This window comes from Salmo salar, chromosome ssa17 (assembly GCF_905237065.1).
Source record: "Salmo salar chromosome ssa17, Ssal_v3.1, whole genome shotgun sequence".
Lineage (NCBI taxonomy): Eukaryota > Metazoa > Chordata > Actinopteri > Salmoniformes > Salmonidae > Salmo > Salmo salar.
Genome location: NC_059458.1, coordinates 63444033 through 63469821, shown reverse-complemented (window position 1 = coordinate 63469821; position 25789 = coordinate 63444033). Strand labels below are relative to the sequence as shown.

At 47.9% G+C, this 25789-nt stretch overlaps 1 protein-coding gene across 9 annotated transcripts in view; it reads left to right on the top strand.

The window, feature by feature from the left end:
* The window catches only part of ppfia2 (PTPRF interacting protein alpha 2), a 240204-nt gene that overhangs the window by 174930 nt on the left and 39485 nt on the right, over window positions 1-25789 (top strand). For 5 of the 9 annotated variants that reach the window (XR_006760152.1, XR_006760153.1, XR_006760151.1 and 2 more), the window contains exons 3-8: window positions 2157-2258; window positions 6606-6770; window positions 8879-8953; window positions 17663-17773; window positions 21539-21772; window positions 22586-22732. Coding sequence is in view for 3 of the 9 variants with exons in the window: in XM_045699940.1 (XP_045555896.1) it covers window positions 2157-2258; window positions 6606-6770; window positions 8879-8953; window positions 17663-17773; window positions 21539-21772; window positions 22586-22732 (834 nt within the window). In the remaining 6 variants the exon portion in view is untranslated. The remainder of the gene's footprint in view (window positions 1-2156; window positions 2259-6605; window positions 6771-8878; window positions 8954-17662; window positions 17774-21538; window positions 21773-22585; window positions 22733-25789) is intronic. The other 4 variants (XR_006760156.1, XR_006760154.1, XM_045699941.1 and 1 more) reach the window with 2 other exon arrangements.

Below are 25789 nucleotides of genomic sequence, written 5' to 3'. Positions count from 1 at the left end.
GGTGGTGTAGGTAGTAGTGGTAGTGGTGGTGGTGTAGGTGGTGGTAGTGGTGTAGGTGGTGGGGTGGTGGTGGTAGTGGCGGTAGTGGTGTAGGTGGTGGTGGTGGCGGTAGTGGTGGTGGTGTAGGTGGTAGTGGTAGTGGTGGTGGTGTAGGTGGTAGTGGTAGTGGTGGTGGTGTAGGTGGTGGTAGTGGTGTAGGTGGTGGGGTGGTGGTGGTAGTGCCGGTAGTGGCGTAGGTGGTGGTGGTGGCGGTAGTGGTGGTGGTGTAGGTGGTGGTGTAGGTGGTAGTGGTGGTGGTGTAGGTGGTAGTGGTGTAGGTGGTGGGGGTGGTGGTGGTAGTGGCGGTAGTGGTGTAGGTGGTGGTGGTGGCGGTAGTGGTGGTGGTGTAGGTGGTGGTGTAGGTGGTGGTAGGTGGTGGTAGTGGTGTAGGTGGTGGGGGTGGTGGTGGTAGTGGCGGTAGTGGTGTAGGTGGTGGTGGTGGCGGTAGTGGTGGTGGTGTAGGTGGTAGTGGTAGTGGTGGTGGTGTAGGTGGTGGTAGTGGTGTAGGTGGTGGGGTGGTGGTGGTAGGTGGTAGTGGTGTAGGTGGTGGTGGTGGCGGTAGTGGTGGTGGTGTAGGTGGTAGTGGTAGTGGTGGTGGTGTAGGTGGTAGTGGTGGTGGTGTAGGTGGTGGTAGTGGTGTAGGTGGTGGGGTGGTGGTGGTAGTGGCGGTAGTGGTGTAGGTGGTGGTGGTGGCGGTAGTGGTGGTGGTGTAGGTGGTGGTGTAGGTGGTAGTGGTAGTGGTGGTGGTGTAGGTGGTAGTGGTGTAGGTGGTGGGGGTGGTGGTGGTAGTGGCGGTAGTGGTGTAGGTGGTGGTGGTGGCGGTAGTGGTGGTGGTGTAGGTGGTGGTGTAGGTGGTGGTAGTGGTGTAGGTGGTGGTGTAGGTGGTGGTAGTGGTGTAGGTGGTGGGGTGGTGGTGGTGTAGGTGGTGGTGGTGGCGGTAGTGGTGGTGGTGTAGGTGGTAGTGGTAGTGGTGGTGGTGTAGGTGGTAGTGGTAGTGGTGGTGGTGTAGGTGGTGGTAGTGGTGTAGGTGGTGGGGTGGTGGTGGTAGTGGCGGTAGTGGTGTAGGTGGTGGTGGTGGCGGTAGTGGTGGTGGTGTAGGTGGTGGTGTAGGTGGTAGTGGTAGTGGTGGTGGTGTAGGTGGTAGTGGTAGTGGTGGTGGTGTAGGTGGTGGTGGTAGTGGTGGTGGTGTAGGTGGTGGTGTAGGTGGTAGTGGTGGTGGTGTAGGTGGTGGTGGTGGCGGTAGTGGTGGTGGTGTAGGTGGTGGTGTAGGTGGTAGTGGTAGTGGTGGTGGTGTAGGTGGTGGTGTAGGTGGTAGTGGTAGTGGTGGTGGTGTAGGTGGTAGTGGTAGTGGTGGTGGTGTAGGTGGTAGTGGTAGTGGTGGTGGTGTAGGTGGTGGTAGTTGTGTAGGTGGTGGGGTGGTGGTGGTAGTGGTGGTAGTGGTGTAGGTGGTGGTGGTGGCGGTAGTGATGGTGGTGTAGGTGGTGGTGTAGGTGGTAGTGGTAGTGGTGGTGGTGTAGGTGGTGGTGTAGGTGGTAGTGGTAGTGGTGGTGGTGTAGGTGGTGGTGTAGGTGGTAGTGGTAGTGGTGTAGGTGGTGGTGGTGGCGGTAGTAGTGGTGGTGGTGTAGGTGGTGGTGTAGGTGGTAGTGGTGGTGGTGTAGGTGGTAGTGGTAGTGGTAGTGGTGGTGGTGTAGGTGGTGGTAGTCGTCTGGAAACACATCGCCAAAGTCTGGGATATCCACAGTAAGATCAGGGAGTCAGTTTGTCTAATTTAGCCTACAGTACAACCCAATGGGGAAATGAAACATCAGTGAACCAGAAAACCATCAATAACATAAAGGGATAATTACAGAAGGCTCTTTTCCCTTTGGATTAGGCATGATTAACAGAGTTTTTCAACTATTTCTGTGAACTGTGGGCTAGTCCACTGAGTATGACATGGTGGGGGGGGCTTGTTTAATGACTGTCTCATATTTCCTAACGATATTGTGCAGTATGGATGCCAATGACATGGATGTCTTTGTGCGAACTGTTTTCTGGGTTGTGGTGATGAAGATGTATTGTGTGTTATGGATGGTGCTGTGATGCTGACCTCTATGTTCTGTGTTGTTGCTGTACAGGAGTTTGCAGCCCTGACCAAGGAGCTGAACGTGTGCAGAGAGAACCTTCTGGAGAAGGAGGAGGAGATCTCCGAGCTCAAGGCCGAGAGGAATAACACCAGGGTACGTGGAGAGGAGACACACGCTCACTCATGCGCACGAGTAGACACAAGAACGTGCGCATGCACAGATACACACACATTTTTTCCGGCCCAATTCTACCCTCATACATTGACCTGAACCAGAACGGCTTAGAGTCTATGGAGATCAACAATGTTTTCATCTGTTGATGCAGTTGACTGGTCATCTGTAACATAGTTCAATCGAACCGGTCGCCTGCATTTCCCCTGGGGAATGATTTGGACCCCATATACATTAGAGCTAACTCTGAATTCCATTTCCGATAATACCCTTTCATTAAGCAGAGTAACCAAACTCTGCTATTGACAGATAAGGCTTGTCTTTTACCACCAGTCTGTTAAATGGGAGACTCACATAGTCACACTGACTGACTACAAACCACCAGTCTGCCAGAGAGGATTTTAGCACTGCCATTTTAGTAGCCCTGTCACTGCTCTGCCATCTCGCCAGAGAGAGAGAGAGAGACAGAGAGTTGGAATTTAGTTTCTCTCTCTCTTCATTATCACCTTGAATCCTCTGCAGAGCGATGAGGCAGACTTTTAATATAGCAGCTTTTTGTTGTTGTAAAGGTTTTAAAGTTCATAATTAAATCTTTGACGCCAGGTGCATGCAATCAGTGGGTTGGAGGGCTGACAACAAAACAGAGGATGGTGTACCTCTAGGTTTTAGGCCTAAACACTGTAAGCTGGATGAGCCATGCAGGGTAGAAGCATGATAAGAGAGAAATGATGAGCCATAGAGAGAGGAGGAGGATGAGAGGGTGTGTGTAGGTGTAGGTTATAGAGAGAGGAGGAGGAGGAGGAGAGGGTGTGTGTAGGTGTAGGTTATAGAGAGAGGAGGAGGAGGAGAGGGTGTGTGTAGGTGTAGGTTATAGAGAGAGGAGGAGGAGGAAGAGAGGGTGTGTGTAGGTGTAGGTTATAGAGAGAGGAGGAGGAGGAGGAGAGGGTGTGTGTAGGTGTAGGTTATGAGAGAGGAGGAGGAGGAGAGGGTGTGTAGGTGTAGGTTATAGAGAGAGGAGGAGGAGGAGGAGAGGGTGTGTGTAGGTGTAGGTTATAGAGAGGAGGAGGAGGAGGAGGAGAGGGTGTGTGTAGGTGTAGGTTATAGAGAGAGGAGGAGGAGGAGGAGAGGGTGTGTGTAGGTGTAGGTTATAGAGAGAGGAGGAGGAGGAGGAGAGGGTGTGTGTAGGTGTAGGTTATAGAGAGAGGAGGAGGAGGAGGAGAGGGTGTGTGTAGGTGTAGGTTATAGAGAGAGGAGGAGGAGAGGGTGTGTGTAGGTGTAGGTTATAGAGAGAGGAGGAGGAGGAGGAGAGGGTGTGTGTAGGTGTAGGTTATAGAGAGGAGAATGAGGAGGAGGAGAGGGTGTGTGTAGGTGTAGGTTATAGAGAGGAGGAGGAGGAGAGGGTGTGTGTAGGTGTAGGTTATAGAGAGAGGAGGAGGAAGAGAGGGTGTGTGTAGGTGTAGGTTATAGAGAGAGGAGGAGGAGAAGGAGAGGGTGTGTGTAGGTGTAGGTTATAGAGAGAGGAGGAGGAAGAGAGGGTGTGTGTAGGTGTAGGTTATAGAGAGAGGAGGAGGAAGAGAGGGTGTGTGTAGGTGTAGGTTATAGAGAGAGGAGGAGGAGAAGGAGAGGGTGTGTGTAGCTGTAGGTTATAGAGAGAGGAGGAGGAGAGGATGTGTGTAGGTGTAGGTTATAGAGAGAGGAGGAGGAGGAGGAGGAGGAGAGGGTGTGTGTAGCTGTAGGTTATAGAGAGGAGGAGGAGGAGGAGGAGAGGGTGTGTGTAGGTGTAGGTTATAGAGAGAGGAGGAGGAAGAGAGGGTGTGTGTAGGTGTAGGTTATAGAGAGAGGAGGAGGAGGAGGAGAGGGTGTGTGTAGGTGTAGGATATAGAGAGAGGAGGAGAGGATGTGTGTAGGTGTAGGTTATAGAGAGAGGAGGAGGAGGAGGAGGAGAGGGTGTGTGTAGGTGTAGGTTATAGAGAGAGGAGGAGGAGGAGGAGAGGGTGTGTGTAGGTGTAGGTTATAGAGAGGAGAATGAGGAGGAGGAGAGGGTGTGTGTAGGTGTAGGTTATAGAGAGAGGAGGAGGAAGAGAGGGTGTGTGTAGGTGTAGGTTATAGAGAGAGGAGGAGGAGAGGATGTGTGTAGGTGTAGGTTATAGAGAGAGGAGGAGGAGAGGATGTGTGTAGGTGTAGGTTATAGAGAGAGGAGGAGGAAGAGAGGGTGTGTGTAGGTGTAGGTTATAGAGAGTTGAGGAGGAAGAGAGGGTGTGTGTAGGTGTAGGTTATAGAGAGAGGAGGAGGAGAAGGAGAGGGTGTGTGTAGGTGTAGGTTATAGAGAGAGGAGGAGGAGAGGGTGTGTGTAGCTGTAGGTTATAGAGAGAGGAGGAGGAGAGGGTGTGTGTAGCTGTAGGTTATAGAGAGAGGAGGAGGAGGAGGAGAGGGTGTGTGTAGGTGTAGGTTATAGAGAGAGGAGGAGGAAGAGAGGGTGTGTGTAGGTGTAGGTTATAGAGAGAGGAGGAGGAGAAGGAGAGGGTGTGTGTAGCTGTAGGTTATAGAGAGAGGAGGAGGAAGAGAGGGTGTGTGTAGGTGTAGGTGTAGGCTGCTTTTTATTATTCTGGCGGGGCGATGGCTGAGGTAGAGCTGGGGCCAACGTTCAGACTCGGATTGATTAAACGGTGGGGGTTTGGATGTGGGGAGGGAATGCGGGGGGGGTCTCAGTCTGCTGGCAGTCCTTCAGACGCTCAAGGAGGGACGGAGAGAAGGAAGGATGGACGGCCCCCTCGAAGCCCTCCCAAACCAGTCCACACCGCTCTGCCAGCACCTTCTCCGTTTCTCCAACATATTAAGACAGCAACAGCTCTGTTCCAATGTTGTTTCTAGCATATCATTTGGAGCAATGTATTTAGCATGCATTTAAAATGGATTGCTAGTGTGGATATCGAAACAGAGCCTACAGTATGTTTACCATTTGGGCCCCACCCAACATAGCCTCTGCAGTGCCTGATGGGTAGTGTAGTGCAACACTGAATTCCTAGTGAAGTTCTACCAGGTTGAGTGAATATGTGTTTACTTTGAAAATGTGGATGATGTCTGTATGTCTAGTGGTTCTTAATGCCTGGATGATTAAGGAATTACAGTCTGTGGTTTAAGCACAATGCTTGGACGGAGTCATAACACCAGAGCCCTGCTTAAAGATGGGTTTAGAAGTAAATGACTTAAATACTGTGGTGAAGCCAGTGTGAAAACTCTCAAACCATTGGTGAACTACACCGTTATGTTATTATCCGGCCACAGCGCGTGGCGACGCCGAGAAGGGGTTATTTGGCCTAGCGAAGCACAGTCAGGGTTAGAAACGAGGCATTTGGGATGTTGAGATGAAGAAAACGGTCAATGTTTCTCAGAATGACCAGACAACAAAGCTGAAGTCACTCCATGAACCTCTCCTCAGATCACTGTCTCAGCAGAGCTTGGTGGATTCCTACCAGCATCATCACTAGCAATTAGCTTACTCGATTATTTGCTTGTCTGTGAGGCATGTGCATCCCCTCCAAAACACTAGGCCTTCATAGGACCAGGTTATGGGCCAAATCTAGACCCCCAAAGCCTAGCTAGTCAGACTAGCACACTTAGACTTCCCTCAGGCCCCCATCCCTCCACTGTACCTGTGTGACAGAGATCAGAGGACAGTGTTCATCTTTATGGTCCCTGTGTGTCTCTTCTCCTCGTCTCTCCTGTTCCCCCTACTCCCAGTGGACTCATCTCATCCCTTTGTGCTGCTGGAAGTTGACTCCCCCAATTCTCCCTGTCCTTAGGACACTTTCCACTGAGAATTGATTCGGCACGACGCCTACACCAGCCCGGCACAGTAACAACATTAGCATCATCTATTTTGTGTGCAGTACACAGAGTTTTCATTGGTTATGAGTGCCTTTATTGTTCCGAGTGCCATAATTGATTTTCGTATGTCTTGTGTTATTCCACTGAAGGTTTTTTCTTCTCCCCCCCTCCGACCAAAAGTTGGAAAATTAAATGAAATGACCAAGATGAGAAGATCTGGTTGGTTACTTTGATTTCTTTTCATTGCGGTTAATCAGGGTGTATATAAATAATGTATTTGGAGAATCACATGAAGACCAGTAACCTTGTGTGGTTGGTATAATACAGTCCAGTAGTCAGGCCACTACATCTTCTCTGGATAATTGATGAATCAGATGATAACGGTAATAGCGTTGATGATGATGTCAATTATGCAGATGTGGCAGATAGCCTTTATGATGATGATGATGATGATTATGATTATATTAGCACTAATTTCTGTCCCCATGTCTGTCTCTATAGTTGCTTCTGGAGCATCTGGAGTGCCTGGTGTCCAGGCATGAGCGGTCACTACGAATGACCGTGGTCAAGCGGCAGGCCCAGTCTCCCTCAGGCGTGTCCAGTGAGGTGGAGGTCCTCAAAGCGCTCAAGTCCCTGTTCGAGCACCACAAAGCCCTAGACGAGAAGGTAAGACCATTACATTAGAGATGTAGTCTATAGAATCTGCATGCACAGTAGCTTTTAATTTTTGCTGAGTGGAAGAATGGATTCTACACACAGATAGAGAATCTTCAGTTGATTGTTCAGTATATTTGACTGATGACAGTACATACTGTATGAAGAGGCATTGCAAACGTCGTGCCATCCTGGTATTGAATATTCTTTGTTTTGGCATAAGTCACCACCACCACAACCAGCCCCCCCACTGGTCCCAGCCTCTTCTCTTCCTCAGGCCTGTTGATTGATGGCCTCAGCCCTCTGTAAAATGTCACACTGGCTGCTGTAATCTATTCAACCCTCCACAACAGACCCTATCATTTACAATGCGTCTCTCCTGGCCGCTGGACTAGGGAATAAAATCCGTTTTTGATTCACAGGATGTTTTCTGCCCTGCGACGATCTGTCTGTGTGTTGCTGGGCTGTCCCAGGGAGGGGAGGGAGGGAGGGGGTATGACTGCCCTGCAATCCAGGCTCAGCCTCCTCAGAGATGCCTTGATCCTAGCGGACCACAGCCCCGGCCATGGAGCACCACAGAGCTCACCAGTAATTGCTCCATCAGTAGCATGACAAATACCTGAACATGGTACATAGAGGAAGGCAGAGTAAGTCATACATTCACCCCCTTTGAGGAGAGGGGAGGAGGGGAGAGGAGGAGTAGGGATGGGGAGGAGGGAGGGAAAGCTGCGATAAAAGCAGATACCCCTGGACAGAAGCTCAGGCCAGGCTTCAAGGCCAAGACAAAGTGTTACTGTTGGGCTGAAGGCTGAGGGAGAGAGGGAAGAGCTGCTTGGTCTATCGCAGGAACACGGCATGTCATGTTAACCCTGGGCTGGGGTGGGTTGGTGGAGAGAGATAAATAGGCATATCTCACTGTTGTCTCCAACACTATCCATGCTATTTATCTGAGCTCAAAACCACACATCTACTGCCATTAACTACTAGAGCAGAGCTCCATGGTAAAGTCCTACTGCCATTGACTACTAGAGCAGAGCTCCATGGTAAAGTCCTACTGCCATTAACTGCTAGAGCAGAGCTCCATGGTAAAGTCCTACTGCCATTAACTACTAGAGCAGAGCTCCATGGTAAAGTCCTACTGCCATTAACTACTAGAGCAGAGCTCCATGGTAAAGTCCTACTGCCATTAACTACTAGAGCAGAGCTCCATGGTAAAGTCCTACTGCCATTAACTACTAGAGCAGAGCTCCATGGTAAAGTCCTACTGCCATTAACTACTAGAGCAGAGCTCCATGGTAAGGTCCTACTGCCATTAACTACTAGAGCAGAGCTCCATGGTAAAGTCCTACTGCCATTAACTACTAGAGCAGAGCTCCATGGTAAAGTCCTACTGCCATTAACTACTAGAGCAGAGCACCATGGTAAAGTCCTACTGCCATTAACTACTAGAGCAGAACTCCATGGTAAGGTCCTACTGCCATTAACTACTAGAGCAGAGCACCATGGTAAAGTCCTACTGCCATTAACTACTAGAGCAGAGCTCCATGGTAAAGTCCTACTGCCATTAACTACTAGAGCAGAGCACCATGGTAAAGTCCTACTGCCATTAACTACTAGAGCAGAGCACCATGGTAAAGTCCTACTGCCATTAACTACTAGAGCAGAGCTCCATGGTAAAGTCCTACTGCCATTAACTACTAGAGCAGAGCTCCATGGTAAAGTCCTACTGCCATTAACTACTAGAGCAGAGCTCCATGGTAAAGTCCTACTGCCATTAACTACTAGAGCAGAGCTCCATGGTAAAGTCCTACTGCCATTAACTACTAGAGCAGAGCACCATGGTAAAGTCCTACTGCCATTAACTACTAGAGCAGAGCTCCATGGTAAAGTCCTACTGCCATTAACTACTAGAGCAGAGCACCATGGTAAAGTCCTACTGCCATTAACTACTAGAGCAGAGCTCCATGGTAAGGTCCTACTGCCATTAACTACTAGAGCAGAGCTCCATGGTAAAGTCCTACTGCCATTAACTACTAGAGCAGAGCTCCATGGTAAGGTCCTACCAGAGGTTGTGTACAGTAACCCACTCATGGCGGGTTGTTGTGTTTTGTTTTCCTCAGGTGAGGGAGAGACTGCGGGTGTCGCTAGAGAGGGTCTCGGCATTGGAGGAGGAGCTAACATCAGCCAACCAGGAGGTGAGAAACGTGTCACAGCATCATTTCCACAGGCGCGCTGACTGAGACGTCTGTTCTATTCATTTCATCAGCCTTAGTCAGGAAGTTGTTCATGTTTTAGTCAACTTTCAAAGTAGTTTGATGTTGACAGTTCTACTTAGGAGGACTCCTATTCAGAGAGGTAGTCATTCTGTCTTAAGATGGAGTGCGGTGTGTGATGGGGTGAAGTATGGCGTTGACAGATGAGAGCTGGCCCGTGGCGTTAACAGGGTGGCGTAACGCCTCTGCCCCCCATTCTCTCTCTGCCAGTCTCTGCCAGGGCAGATGGTCATGTTCCAGCTGAGAGGAGCCCTCAGACTGGCGCTCTACCGGAGCCAAATTAACCACTCTGCACTGCCAGAGGGAGGGAGAGAGGGGGAGGGGGAGAGGGGAGAGAGTGGGGGAGAGAGAGAGAGTGAGTGGGAGAGAGAGTGAGTGAGAGAGAGAGGAAGGAAAGGGGGAGAGAGGTGAGCGTCAGTGAACGAGGGAGGAAATGAGATGAAAGAAGGCGCATGAGAGGTACAGTAGTCAAAAAGAGGACGAGAAAAATAATGGTGGAAGACATGGGCAGTGAGGGAGTGAGAGGTAGGGAGAGAGATGCAAAAGGGGGTGGTAAAATATAGATACAGGAGGAGAGAGTGCATGGAAGGAGCTGTGATTAAACAGCTGCTCTACCTGCATTAGAACTGCATCCAGTCTGTAATGAGCTGTGGACGGGGGGTAGCTGATCAAAGCACAACCGGCACGGCCAGGAAGGGATAAGGGGGAGGGGAGAGGGAGGGGGAGAGAGAGATTTAAAATGCTGCTCTACCAGCCAAACAGGCCTTAGGAGGTGAGATGAGACCCTGGTGAAAGACTGATCTGCCCTGGCTATAGAAGACAAGTAAAGCTAGGGATGGAGTGAGGGGATGAGAGGAGTGAGATGGGGATATCTTTCACTTTGAGTTAGCCTCGTATTACCAGACTGATGACCGCTCCTGTATCCGTGTAGAGAATCATTTGTGTAAGCTCGCGAGTTCAGGCAGGTTGTACGAGGCAGGTTGTACGAGGCAGTTGGACGAGGCAGGTTGTACGAGGCAGGTTGTATGAGGCAGGTTGTATGAGGAAGTTTGAGCCAAAGACATGCAGTGTAAAGTGCATCTCATTCGCTTAACCAAGTACAGATATTTTACTGAGTCAAGACAGAGGTCTTTATTTGATTAAATAGTGTGACTATACTTAATTTGACTACAGTGGATACATGGTTAACTTTCTGCTGTGTCATGGTGAGACAGTCATCTGAGTGAGTGGGTGTTGAGGCCCGGTGATGGAGGCTGTGGTTAAATAAGCACTGCTGAATAGAAACGTCCACACTTCCACACGTCAGAGCCTCCGGGGAGGACGTTGGGTCCCAGTGGCTGCCTGCACCAGCTCCAGACTGTTAATTTATTTGGGATGGGGATCTGCCTCGAGTCGCTCTCCTCTGGGGCTCCAGTCTGCAGATAACACCACCTGCAATCCTGGAGCCTCCCATAGGGAGCTGCACTGCCTGATGACATAGATGACCTTCGACCTTCGACCTCTCAGTCTCAGGTGTTTAAGTGGTCCAGATTTGACCTCTCAGTCTCAGGTGTTTAAGTGTTCCAGATTTGACCTCTCAGTCTCAGGTGTTTAAGTGGTCCAGATTTGACCTCTCAGTCTCAGGTGTTTAAGTGTTCCAGATTTGACCTCTCAGTCTCAGGTGTTTAAGTGGTCCAGATTTGACCTCTCAGTCTCAGGTGTTTAAGTGGTCCAGATTTGACCTCTCAGTCTCAGGTGTTTAAGTGGTCCAGATTTGACCTCTCAGTCTCAGATGTTTAAGTGGTCCAGATTTGACCTCTCAGTCTCAGGTGTTTAAGTGTTCCAGATTTGACCTCTCAGTCTCAGGTGTTTAAGTGGTCCAGATTTGACCTCTCAGTCTCAGGTGTTTAAGTGGTCCAGATTTGACCTCTCAGTCTCAGGTGTTTAAGTGTTCCAGATTTGACCTCTCAGTCTCAGGTGTTTAAGTGGTCCAGATTTGACCTCTCAGTCTCAGGTGTTTAAGTGGTCCAGATTTGACCTCTCAGTCTCAGGTGTTTAAGTGGTCCAGATTTGACCTCTCAGTCTCAGGTGTTTAAGTGTTCCAGATTTGACCTCTCAGTCTCAGGTGTTTAAGTGTTCCAGATTTGACATCTCAGTCTCAGGTGTTTAAGTGTTCCAGATTTGACCTCTCAGTCTCAGGTGTTTAAGTGTTCCGGATTTGACCTCTCAGTCTCGGGTGTTTAAGTGTTCCAGATTTGACATCTCAGTCTCAGGTGTTTAAGTGGTCCAGATTTGACCTCTCAGTCTCAGGTGTTTAAGTGGTCCAGATTTGACCTCTCAGTCTCAGGTGTTTAAGTGTTCCAGATTTGACATCTCAGTCTCAGGTGTTTAAGTGTTCCAGATTTGACCTCTCAGTCTCAGGTGTTTAAGTGGTCCAGATTTGACCTCTCAGTCTCAGGTGTTTAAGTGTTCCAGATTTGACATCTCAGTCTCAGGTGTTTAAGTGTTCCAGATTTGACCTCTCAGTCTCAGGTGTTTAAGTGGTCCAGATTTGACCTCTCAGTCTCAGGTGTTTAAGTGTTCCAGATTTGACCTCTCAGTCTCAGGTGTTTAAGTGTTCCAGATTTGACCTCTCAGTCTCAGGTGTTTAAGTGTTCCAGATTTGACCTCTCAGTCTCAGGTGTTTAAGTGTTCCAGATTTGACCTCTCAGTCTCAGGTGTTTAAGTGGTCCAGATTTGACCTCTCAGTCTCAGGTGTTTAAGTGGTCCAGATTTGACCTCTCAGTCTCAGGTGTTTAAGTGTTCCAGATTTGACCTCTCAGTCTCAGGTGTTTAAGTGTTCCAGATTTGACTTCTATTGTGCGTACTCTCTCAGAGCTGATTTCTTTATGATGTTTCAATTTAGAGTTAAATAAATAGTGCAATTGTTTTTAATACAGACCCAGCTCACATAAATGTAATGGGAGTAGATTCTGTGTCACGTTGGTATGAATGAATCGGGAGACAGGTGCAGGAATGCGTAATCGTTTCTTTATTATATCCATATTACAGCGTGCTATGCAAAGGCACGGGGACGAAGACCAAACAAACACGTAACAAAAACACAGGGTTTAAACCCAAACAAAAGAGCGAGGAGTACCTCGAATAAATACACATGCGCACAATGATTAACACATGGGACGAGACCCTTAATCATCTGCACAATCCACAATGGCACGAAAGCCAAAACACACAGCACAGGTACTCACACAACCAACGGACATTGTAACAATAATCGACAGGACAATGGTAAACCAAGGACACACGTATACAGTTACAAATCACTGGGAATAGGGGCCAGGTGTGCGTAATGAAAGTTCTGGAGGGATCCGTGACATTCTGTAGAATGTGTCAGGAGGTTGATGAATTCCCCGCAAAACCTCTGGGGCCTCTGGGCTTGGTCCCCTGCCAAGGGACCAATCCAACCTGCGTAAGATCCTACAAAGGCTGTTGTGAGAGAGAGAGATTGAAACCTCTGTTAATTTATGTTATCCGGTCTCTCTTATTCATTTCCTGGTTGGAATTCTAGAGGGAATCCCCAAGGTGTCACCCACTCTATACAGTGAACCGGTGCTATAAGATTCAAGCCAACAGGTTCCAAGTGTTTGTGTGTGTGTGTGTGTGTGTGTGTGTGTGTGTGTGTGTGTGTGTGTGTGTGTGTGTGTGTGTGTGTGTGTGTGTGTGTGTGTGTGTGTGTGTGTGTGTGTGTGACTGATCTTAATTCAGAGGCATTGCCGCATACAGCAACCTGCTCCAGGCTCCAAGGCTCCACCAAATCAATCTTGTACACCGAGAGATTTCACGTCACCTTCCTGTCCAATCTCCTTCACACTAAAACAGACCATTACTTCTCGGAGAGGTGGAGACGAAGGGAGTCAGTGAAGATGAAGGAATTGTGAGGGATAGGAGTTTGGAAGACAGCGCCTTTCTGTTTAGCTGTGGAACTGTCTCCTTGTGTCTCTGATGTCTCCTGGTGTCTCTGATGTCTCCTGGTGTCTCTGATGTGTCCTGGTATCTCCTGGTGTCTCTGATGTCTCCTGGTGTCTCTGATGTCTCCTAGTGTCTCCTGGAGTCTCTGATGTCTCCTGGTGTCTCTGATGTCTCCTGGTGTCTCTGTCTCCTGGTGTCTCCTCGTGTCTATGATGTCTCCTGGTGTCTCTGATGTCTCCTGGTGTCTCTGATGTCTCCTGGTGTCTCTGATGTCTCCTGGTGTCTATGATGTCTCCTGGTGTCTATGATGTCTCCTGGTGTCCCTGGTGTCTCTGATGTCTCCTGGTGTCTCTGATGTCTCCTGGTGTCTCTGATGTCTCCTGGTGTCTCTGTCTCCTGGTGTCTCCTCGTGTCTATGATGTCTCCTGGTGTCTCTGATGTCTCCTGGTGTCTCCTGGTGTCTCTGATGTCTCCTGGTGTCTCTGATGTCTCCTGGTGTCTATGATGTCTCCTGGTGTCTATGATGTCTCCTGGTGTCCCTGGTGTCTCTGATGTCTCCTGGTGTCTCTGATGTCTCCTGGTGTCTCCTGGTGTGTCTGATGTCTCCTGGTGTCCCTGATGTCTCCTGGTGTCCCTGATGTCTCCTGGTGTCCCTGATGTCTCCTGGTGTCTCTGTCTCCTGGTGTGTCCTCGTGTCGATGAGGTCTCCTGGTGTCTCTGATGTCTCCTGGTGTCTCTGATGTCTCTGATGTCTCCTGGTGTCTCCTGGTGTCTATGATGTCTCCTGGTGTTTCTGATGTCTCCTGGCATCTCTGATGTCTCCTGGTGTCCCCTGGTGTTTCTGATGTCTCCTGGCGTCTCTGATGTCTCCTGGCGTCTCTGATGTCTCCTGGTGTTTCGGATGTCTCCAGTGTCTCCTGGTGTCTCTGATGTCTCTTGGTGTCTCCTGGTGTCTATGATGTCTCCTGGTGTTTCTGATGTCTCCTGGTGTCTCCTGATGTCTCCTGGTGTCTCCTGATGTCTCCTGGTATGTCCTGGTGTCTCCTGGTGTTTCTGATGTCTCCTGGCGTCTCTGGTGTCTCCTGGTGTTTCTGATGTCTCCTGGCGTCTCTGGTGTCTCCTGGTGTTTCTGATGTCTCCTGGCGTCTCTGGTGTCTCCGGGTGTTTCTGATGTCTCCGGGTGTCTCCTGATGTATCCTGGTGTCTCCTGGTGTCTCCTGATGTCTCCTGGTATGTCCTGGTGTCTCCTGGTGTTTCTGATGTCTCCTGGTGTTTCTGATGTCTCCTGGTGTCTCCTGATGTCTCCTGGTGTCTCCTGGTGTCTCCTGATATCTCCTGGTATGTCCTGGTGTCTCCTGGTGTTTCTGATGTCTCCTGGCGTCTCTGATGTCTCTTGGCATCTCTGATGTCTCCTGGTGTCTCCTGGTGTTTCTGATGTCTCCTGGTGTTTCTGATGTCTCCTGGTGTCTCTGTCTCCTGGCATCTCTGATGTCTCCTGGCATCTCTGATGTCTCCTGGCATCTCTGATGTCTCCTGGCGTTTCTGATGTCTCCTGGTGTCTCTGATGTCTCCTGGTGTCTCCTGGTGTCTCTGATGTCTCCTGGTGTCTCTGATGTCTCCTGGTGTTCTGATGTCTCCTGGTGTTCTGATGTCTCCTGGTGTCTCTGATGTCTCCTGGTGTCTCTGATGTCTCCTGGTGTCTCCTGGTGTTTCTGATGTCTCCTGGTGTCTCTGATGTCTCCTGGTGTCTCTGATGTCTCCTGGTGTCTCTGATGTCTCCTGGTGTTCTGATGTCTCCTGGTGTTCTGATGTCTCCTGGTGTCTCTGATGTCTCCTGGTGTCTCTGATGTCTCCTGGTGTCTCCTGGTGTCTCTGATGTCTCCTGGTGTCTCTGATGTCTCCTGGTGTCTCTGATGTCTCCTGGTGTTCTGATGTCTCCTGGTGTCTCTGATGTCTCCTGGTGTTCTGATGTCTCCTGGTGTCTATGATGTCTCCTGGTGTCTCCTGGTGTCTCTGATGTCTCCTGGTGTCTCTGATGTCTCCTGGTGTCTCTGATGTCTCCTGGTGTCTCTGATGTCTCCTGGTGTCTCTGATGTCTCCTGGTGTTCTGATGTCTCCTGGTGTCTCCTGGTGTCTCTGATGTCTCCTGGTGTCTCTGATGTCTCCTGGTGTCTCTGATGTCTCCTGGTGTTCTGATGTCTCCTGGTGTCTCTGATGTCTCCTGGTGTTCTGATGTCTCCTGGTGTCTCTGATGTCTCCTGGTGTCTCTGATGTCTCCTGGTGTCTCTGATGTTTCCTGGTGTCTCCTGGTGTCTCTGATGTCTCCTGGTGTCTCTGATGTCTCCTGGTGTCTCTGATGTTTCCTGGGCTTTGATGAGATGAGATGAACTAGTACTTCATCAAAGGGAAAGATGGCCACTTTCAATTTGCTTCTGTAAACTTCTAATTATTCTAATTTGAGAGCTGCCACAGCAGCATGGCTCAGTCTATCATTTGTTATCCTGGGTGTCGGGAGGTGTGTGTGTGTGTGTGTGTGTGTGTGTGTGTGTGTGTGTGTGTGTGTGTGTGTGTGTGTGTGTGTGTGTGTGTGTGTGTGTGTGTGTGTGTGTGTGTGTGTGTGTGTGTGTGTGTGTGTGTGTGAGAGAGAGAGAGAGAATGCCGATCGTTTGATCTCTGTAAATGATAAATGACAGACACACCCCAATGCGCCGGCCAAAACATAAGGAGGTGTAATTGCACCCCTCATTAAAAGAATGGAGAGAAAGAGAGGCAGCAATATGCAACAGCAAGCAAATCCACTGTTTGTGGATTAAATCTCAAACCCCGTGCTGGGATGTTGTCGAGGCTTAATGTAAAGGGAATCCTCCATTGTAATTGTGGAATAATCCCTCCCTGCCCTTTGCCCTCTTAGAATGAAAATAATGTAATACTTGCATCTAGTGAGTGCATCCATCTGTGCTGTAAAAAGTGGTGTTTTATAGTTGTATAGCTTTAAGGCTATTTCTGACCACAGTGGCAGAGGCAGTTATGTGTCACATTTTCACATCAATCATTGTTTATTGATGGAGGTGTCATTGAATGCCCTCTAAGTCTTGAACGCAGCTCAACTGAAGCGGTTGGTGAAACACTTGGCAACCGTATTGGATTCTCTCACTGTGTTGTTTTATTGTGATGTCATCGCCTCCTTCTGAGAAACGTAATTATGTCGGTCTCTCCGGGCTGCAGACACCGCCAAGTCATAGATCTGGGATTCCCACAAATGGGAAGTGTCCGACAAATATTCCGGCTTAACTTATTTATTGTAGACAGAGATGGCATTCCAATAACAGTAATACTGATATACTGTCTGGCTTTTACCGATCAGGACTGGAAGGCCCTATTGCAGCACTGCCTCAGTCTGTAGTATGATGTATTGCGATGTTTAGCAAAATACAGTATTATACAGTAGATTCATGACTGTCATAGGCTGCTACACTATCTTTCCTGGATTCTTCTCTCTCTCATTGGCGTCATAATATTGACGTCTCCAATGGGGAAAACAAGGTCGGTTTGTTTCCTAAATCCAGATGAAATCCTGAGATTAAAGCCTAAAAAGATCCTGTGATCAGTGGTAATAGCAGCGTGCTGTCATTTTAATCACACTACCATATCCTGTCTGCCTCCCAGCCGGGTCTGTTCTTTATGGGAAATCTGGCAATGTCTGTGCTCATGATTACATAATAGTGGATGGTGAGCACACTAATTCAAAGCACACAATATGTTACTGTGTACTGGATGAGGTCTCTGGAAAGCATAGTGACAGGCTACAGGTATTTATGATGTAGACATGGTGCATCTCTCTACCGTAGTTGTCATACAGTAAAATCACGGATTTTGTACAAATATTTTCACACACAAAAATATGACAGTTATGCAAAACAATATATGGTTAGCACATTATAAAAAGATGACGGTCTCCTCCTAGTTTCAAGGTCTGGGAGGTTTCTCTGAAGGTGGATCCTACAGGCATTATGTCGTGTCCTGGTATTGCTGTCACTTGTCGTTAGCGATGGTGTAAAAGGGCATTAGAAGTGAGGGGGCTCCATAAAGGAATGCATACTATGCTGTTTGTGCTGTCCAAGAATAGGTTATAGTCCCAACAATTTGGACAATTATTACAGTCTCTACCCGGCTATTTCCCCCTTTCCTCCCCCTCGGAAAGTCCTAATCAGCCGACCCTGTCAGGGAAAAGCCTCATTATGCTTGTCGTGTCACTGGTTTGTAGCCCCTGGCAACGTGATTAAGAGTGAACACCAGATTCTTCAGGTGATAGAGAGAGAGGAGGGGTTCGCTGAACAAGATAATCATAGTGATCACGTTAATACCAAGACTTAACATGACTTAGCTGGCAGCGTAATGTTCCAAAAATTCCTACACAGACAAGCTTTAACAGTAGGAAGTAACCTGTTAGCTGTCGTTGAGGAAATATTTAGGTTGTTTGTGCATCAGTTTTATTCCCCTCAGGCACTGACAGGACAGCCCCATGCCTGGCTGGAGCTGACAATTATGTGTGCATATCTGTGTCTGCGTGCACGTTTGTGTGCTATGTGCGTGTGCTTGCATGTGTGATTGACAGCTAGGCTGATCTCCGCTGTGTTATTCTAGACCTGTGTATTAATCTCTGTCCTGTGTCCCTCTCTGCAGATTGTGGCCTTACGGGAGCAGAATGCCCACATCCAGAGGAAGGTGGCATCAGGGGACGGGTCAGAGGACATACTGGAGGGAACTGATGCCAGCCAGAAGGTACATAGCAAGGTGGGCGTCCATTGCGTTTACTGTCCTTCTTTTTTCTCCTGTCAATATCCACAGCTTTTTATTGTTGATCATTTATCTCATGTGTTACTATCATTATGTTGACAGAGCTAACACTCAACATTTCAGTTTTCACATCAACGTAAACCTGTCGGATATACATACTTTTCAACCACCATTTTCATTGTTTCAACACAGTTGTCCATTCATAGTCTGTGTTATCAGTATCACCGTGGTATCAAGCATGTTATCATTTCACTAGCTCGATAGATACAGGCCTTCACTGTCAGCACAGTGTCTTTGAGCAGCCAGCTAGGCAGCATGAAGGACACCCACAATCAGGTGATGTGTACTGTCTATGACCCCACCAGATTCCACTACACTGGAGCTCCCATACTTCTGAATACATCTGCATACAAATGGTCCGAGATCAAATGTCCCATAATGCATCCACAATTCCATGATTAGTCAGACCAGAGTGAAACACAGTACCTTGAGCAGTCAAAGCGTAGAGAATTTCCCAATCCTCTCAGATATCAATACAGCACTTAGAATGCAGAAATCAGCAGTATTAGTCTCATAGAGGCTGCTACTGCAGAACAACAAACAGAGACATCAATGACAATTCAATTCTAGCTCTCGTCTCATGGTTTGGATGTGAGCTGAATCTCTGGGCTCGTGGATGAGCTGCACCTCGTGATGGGGACGCGTTGTCAGGAGTGTACGATTCAGTCGAGCCCGACTGGGCGACAGCTGTCTGTGGCCTGTCATTCTGCAGAGTAGGGGGGTGGGGATGAGGGTGGCTGGAAGGTTGAAACTCCCCGTCACACACACCCTCCTTGGGGTTAGTGAGAGGGGAGTCACTCACTGTCACCATGCTGAGGTTTGAAGAGGTAGTCATGTGCGCCTCGTTAAGGTTCCATCCAGAGGTAGTCATGGCAGCCTCGTTAAGGTTCCATCCAGAGGTAGTGACACGGATGATCTGCAGGGCTACTTCCTCCCAGGGGGTGGGGAAGAGCCCTCCTCTCCGTCTCACTGCTCCTGGGTAGAAGGGTGTTGGAGTAGAGTGAACACACAGGCTAATGTCGTCGTCAGGCTGTCGTCACCCGTGTGACAGGTGGAGGGGTGTGTGTGTTGTGTTGTGTGTGCACGTGTTGCGCCGGAATTAACCAACAGGTCACATCATGACGCGGGGCATAGAGCTAGCTTTACCTGACGAGCCTGCTAGTAGCAGTCAGACAGCCATGGCCTTTCCCTTCACTCTTAGTATCAACTACTTTTCTGCACTTCTAACCGTCAAGGCCTCAATATTATTGTAGTGGTCTGGGTGTAGCTGGTGCAGAGGAGTCAGGCGCAGGACAGCAGAGATGAGTAACACAAGTAACTTTAGTCAAATATTACAATAATATGTCATAATATCGAGCCCACATTATTTTTACTTTATTTTTTTATTTCACCTTTATTTAACCAGGTAGGCAAGTTGAGAACAAGTTCTCATTTACAATTGCGACCTGGCCAAGATAAAGCAAAGCAGTTCGACACATACAACAACACAGAGTTACACATGGAGTAAAACAAACATACAATCAATAATACAGTAGAAAAATAAATCTATATACAATGTGAGCAAATGGAGGTGAGATAAGGGAGGTAAAGGCAAAAAGGCCATGGTGGCAAAGTAAATACAATATAGCAAGTAAAACACTGGAATGGTAGACTTGTAGCGGAAGAAAGTGCAAAGTAGAAATCAAAATAATGCGGTGCAAAGGAGCAAAATAAATAAATAAATAAATAAATACAGTAGGGGAAGAAGTAGTTGTTTGGGCAAAATTATACATGGGCTATGTACAGGTGCAGGGATCTGTGAGCTGCTCTGACAGTTGGTGCTTAAAGCTAGTGAAGGAGATAAGTGTTTCCAGTTTCAGAGATTTTTGTAATAATAACGGACCGAACATACATAAAACAATCACGCACAAAAACCATGGGGAAAACAGAGGGTTAAATAATGAACATGTAATTGGGGAATTGAAACCAGGTGTGTAAAACAAAGACAAAACAAATGGAAAATTAAAAGTGGATCGGCGATGGCTAGAAGGCCGATGACGTTGACCGCCGAACGCCGCCCGAACAAGGAGAGGGACCGACATTGGCGGAAGTCGTGACAATTATATAGTGATTGAAACTCAGACTATTTCCTGTTGAATAGTAAAACCAAGAAGATTTAACCATAGCGATAATCTTTTACAGTTAGCAATTTCAAAAGATAAAGATAAAACCTAAGTTAGGCTAGCTTTTACTGACATGCCCAAGCTACTGACCTGAAATTTAGCAGCGCTGTGAAGTTTGCTGTGATATGTAGACAGCTAGACTTATAAAACGGGTCTAATTTAGCAAAAGGAAACGGTACACAGTAGCTTGTTCCCTACCCGATCAATCTGCCTCGATGGAGAAACAATGTTTAACTCCATGTCAACCCTCCTAAAGGCATTGTTACGAGTGTCGAGTCCGCCTCGTCCCCAACTGGATAACTCCCCTGCAGGCTTTATGAGTATACTGTCAGACGCTCCGCAATTACGTTTTTATTTAGAGAACCGGCTGTATAACTTATCTCTGGGAAAAGTTCAAACCAGCCTGCACTAAAAGCCTAGCTAAGATAAATCCCAAAGTTTGTCCATTATAAGAGTAGACTGTTGTGTTGGTATTAAAACCAGTGGGCTGATTTAATGGGGCCTGTTGCCTTACACAGTGAATCATTGATCACAGGCAGTAGGGAGAGAGGCCCAATTAGGGATGTCTGGCCAGATGGATGGGTATGGACGGGCAGCTGGCCCTGATACATGAGGATTGGTAGAGGAGGGAGAGGGGGGGGGGTGTAGGAGAAAGAGAGAAGGGAAAGAGAGATGGGAGAGGAGAGAGACAGACAGAGAGAGGGAGAGGAAAAGAAAAACATAACTCCCCCTCTCTCTCTGTGTGTGTTTTTCTCTCTCTCTCTCTCTCTCTCTCTCTGGGTCTCTCTCTCTCTCAGGGTCTCTCTCTCTCTCTCTCTCTGGGTCTCTCTCTCTCTCTCTCTCTCTCTCTCAGAGTCTCTCTCTCTCTCTCTCTCTCGGTCTCTCTCTCTCTCTCTCTCTCTCTCTCTCTCTCCTCTCTCTCTCTCCCTCCCTCCCAGAGTCAAACCAAATCATATTCCTAATACAAGTACCAAACCAATCTCTTCAATGCAGTCTGGAGTAATCTTTATAGTGCCTTCGTCACCCTGGCTGTGTGTCCATCTGAAATTAAACCAGAATAGGGGGCCAACAACCTCCAGCTGCTAAATGTATTAGAGCGCTAACGCTATCTCTCTGGACTGGGAAATGCAGAGGTCTGAAGAGGGATCTAGTCTGATTCAAGGCCTCTCAGCCTGTACTTCAGCACTCACTGCAGGAGGCTTGACTGGAAATTATGTTGTTTCAACTCATCCATTTCAATTCAGCTAGCTAAAACAGTTTTGTGTCATGGGACCTAACTGACATAAACCAACTCCGAGTTGGTAGAAAAGCGCTGTATAACAAGGTTAAGGTCAATTCCATTATTTCAATTAAATCAATCCACAAAAAACAGAAATAGCTGAAAATAAATTTTGAAATCCATTTCGAAATTCATAAGAATTTTTGATTCTTTACTTAGCTACTGATTTGACTGAATGGAAATGGAGTTTATACAGTAAGAATCAAAACCTCTGGTTAAATGTCTCATTCTCTCTCATTCCCTCTCCCCCTGGTCCTCCAGCGCCTGTCCAACGGCTCCATGGAGTCGGCCCATGAGGCGGGCCAGGTGGTGGAGCTGCAGGACCTGCTGGAGAAGCAGAACTATGAGCTGGCCCAGATGAAGGAGCGCATGTCTTCCCTCTCGTCCCGCGTCTCCGAGGTGGAGCAGGAGCTGGACACCGCGCGCAAGGACCTCATCAAGACAGAGGAGATGAGTACCAAGTACCAGAGGGACATCAAAGAGGTGAGGAGAGAGGTACATTCAAATGAGATGCACCCACTCTCTAAGGAGAGACTCTCACAAACACACACACACACACACACACACACACACACACACACACACACACACACACACACACACACACACACACACACACACACACACACACACACACACACACACACACACAGTTAGGTGAGAGTTAGGGTTGTTGAGAACATACATTAACAAGCATGAGGGACATGCATTCACTCCCTCAACCTCCTCTCTGATGACTTAGAGGAGTTTCTGCCTCAGAACATCTGGATGGTTTAGGCTTCTTTCTACACATTGGTACTCAGAGATGGTCTCTACTCATCTGTCCTGTGCTATAGGCAGACCATTATAGTCACACAATCACTGCTCCCTCTTATTTGGAGGAGAATTTAATGTCTGTCCAGTGATGTGAATCAGAATGTGACCTGGCTCTTGGTCCACCTAGCTAGCGGCTAGCCCTGGTTGAGATTGCTATTGGTTGCTAATGATGATGGAAGGCTGGGCTCAGGGAGTGAGATGCAGCTAGTACACTGATCTCAGATCCTTTATCAGCCCAGCCCTGTCTAAGTAATTCCCACTGTCTGAGAACAGTGTTATATCATAACAACGCTGGAGGACATTTCCTTCCCCTCTATACACACACTCACTGAGACTCCATACAGGAAATGAACCGTATGAGATTTAGGGAGATACTATTTGTGCTGTTGAGAGGGAAATGTACTCAACTGTGTGTGTCTGTGCATTGTACATGTGCATCTGTGTGTGTGCGTCTGTGTGTGCGTCTGTGTGTGTGTGTGTGTGTGCCTACAGGCTATGTGTCAGAAGGAGGACATGGAAGAGAGGATCGTCACTCTGGAGAAGCGGTACCTCAGCGCCCAGAGAGAGTCCACCTCTCTGCACGACATCAGTGACAAACTGGAGAATGAGCTGGCCAATAAGGAAGCCTTCCTCAGACAGGTCACTTACCCTCTTCCACCAATCCTAACTTTAACCATTAGAGTAGTGGGGTAGCTGGGGGGAATACAAAACTGAACTAAGATCAGCATCTGAGGGATACTTTAACCTACAGCAGTGGTTCCCACTGACCCACTTTAAACCTTTAGTTTTAGGGTCACAACCCAGAAGGAATCAGAAGTGTTCCCACCGTGGGTTCCACCCACCTAGAAAAACCATGCCCTTTAGTACATGTTATCGCTAAGGCAAAACTCAATTCCATCTGGTGTCTCTGGTTTAACAAAACTCAATTCCATCTGGCATCTCTGGTTTAACAAAACTCAATTCCATCTGGTGTCTCTGGTTTAACAAAACTCAATTCCATCTGGCGTCTCTGGTTTAACAAAACTCAATTCCATCTGGTGTCTCTGGTTTAACAAAACTCAATTCCATCTGGCGTCTCTGGTTTAACAAAACTCAATTCCATCTGGCGTCTCTGGTTTAACAAAACTCAATTCCATCTGGCGTCTCTGGTTTAACAAAACTCAATTCCATCTGGTGTCTCTGGTTTAACAAAACTCAATTCCATCTGGCGTCTCTGGTTTAACAAAACTCAATTCCATCTGGCGTCTCTGGTTTAACAAAACTCAATTCCATCTGGCGTCTCTGGTTTAACAAAACTCAATTCCATCTGGCGTCTCTGGTTTAACAAAACTCAATTCCATCTGGTGTCTCTGGTTTAACAAAACTCAATTCCATCTGGCGTCTGGTTTAACAAAACTCAATTCCATCTGGCGTCTCTGGTTTAACAAAACTCAATTCCATCTGGCGTCTCTGGTTTAACAAAACTCAATTCCATCTGGTGTCTCTGGTTTAACAAAACTCAATTCCATCTGGCGTCTCTGGTTTAACAAAACTCAATTCCATCTGGTGTCTCTGGTTTAACAAAACTCAATTCCATCTGGCGTCTCTGGTTTATCAAAACTCAATCCCATCTGGCGTCTCTGGTTTAAAGGAGATCTCCATGGGCTCAGGAGGCTGATCGTTCTCTACATTAAGGGAGTACCGTAGTTACAATAGCACACACATATTTGCTGAAATCACCTGCGATCCGGAGAACAACACAACGTTTGTTGCCCAGTAGTGGATCAAGGATAACTCTCGTCTTTGATTAATACGAGTTTATAACATTCTGAAACGAGAGGACATCTTGACATTGTGTTTAACTCCAGCTGAGTCATTTGCGTATGGGTCAGGATTTTTATTGTAGTTACTTGAAGATGCTGTGTGGATGGATGTGCATGGTTGCTGTGCCTAAGATATTTGGTATTGTGAATAATGTTATGAAAAATAGCCATGCTATAGAGAACACACACATATACACACACACACACATGAATCTGCATTGCTAGACAGAAAGTACTCTGTGCACATTTAAGCAATAAGGCCCGAGGAGGTGTGGTATATGGCCAATATACCACAGCTGAGGGCTGTTCTTATGTACGTCGCAACGAGGAGTGCCTGGATACAGCCCTTAGCCGTGGTATATTAGCCATATATCACAAACCCCTGAGGTGCCTTATTGCTATTATAAACTGGTTACCAACGTAATTAGAACAGTAAAAATAAATGTTTTCCCATTCCCGTGATATATTGTCTGATATACCCCAATCAATCAATCAATCAAGCAGTCAATCAAATGTATTTATAAAGCCCTTTTTACATCAGCCAAAAACCCCAAACAGCAAGCAATGCAGATGTAGAAGCACAGTGGCTAGGAAAAACTCCCTAGAAAGGCCAGAACCAAGGAAGAAACCTAGAGAGGAACCAGGCTCTGAGGGGTGGCCAGGTGGAGATTATAACAGAACATGGCCAAGATGTTCAAACGTTCATAGATGACCAGCAGGGTCAGATTATAATAATCACAGTGGTTGTAGAGGGTGCAACAGGTCAGCACCTCGGGAGTAAATGTCGGATTGTTTTTCATAGCCGATCATTCAGAGTTAGAGACAGCAGGTGCGGAAGAGAGAGAGTCCAAAACAGCAGGTCCAGGACAAGGCTGAGACAGGACGGGTGGCCCTGTCCGACGATACCCCCGAACAGGGCCAAACAGGCAGGATATAACCCCACCTACTTTGCCTAGGCACAGCCCCCACACCATTAGAGCGATATCTTCAACCACCAACCTACTACCCTGAGACAAGGCCAAGTATCCCACGAAGACCTCCCCCGGACAGGAAGATCACATCAGTGACTCAACCCACTCAAGTGACGCACCCCTCCTAAGGACGGCATGGAAGAGCACCAGTAAGGCAGCGACTTGGCCCCCGTAATTGGGTTAGAGGCAGAGAATCCCAGTGGAGAGAGGGGAACCAGCCAGGCAGTATACCACGGCTGTCAGCCAATCAGCATTCAGGGCTCAAACCACCCAGTTTATAAAAGGAAATAAACCATAAGCAATTTCCATATGCAATTTTCTAAACTTACATTTCTAATCCAATGTTTGCCCTTGGTTTGTCTTTGGCATTGTTCCTTAGGTTCTTTCCAATGGCATCCTTGCTCATTCCCTTGCCACTAGGAAATTTGGGCTAAGACTAACTCTGAACTCCAACCAGGGATGAGAGTTGAATGATACTCCATCCAGCAGTATTCTCAGAGCATCCAGAAATAAAGCCCCAAACCCTCCTATGGACCTAGCACTCACATCACACCACCACCCCTGCTGATCTGTTTTTCCTTGTTGCCACGCCGATGGCCCTGCCCCAGTGGCTGGGCACTGACTTTTGAAGATGAGTTACTCAGGAGGGACGAAGAGGGGAGACAGAGAGATTAAAGGAAGGATGGAGAGAGAGGATGCAGGGAATAGTTTTTTTCCAAACCCAGTAGAGTGCTGGGCCTGTGTATACATACAGTAGTAGTAAATACACAGTATAGCAGAGAGACACACACAGAGAGCCCTGGTCTGGCCCCTCCAGGCCCCCCACGGACCCTAGCCCACTCATGTCTAATTACTGTGTGTGGGCTGCCAGGGCCGATGCTATGGGGGGGACAGGAGCAGCTGTTGCTGGTGGAGACAGCTGC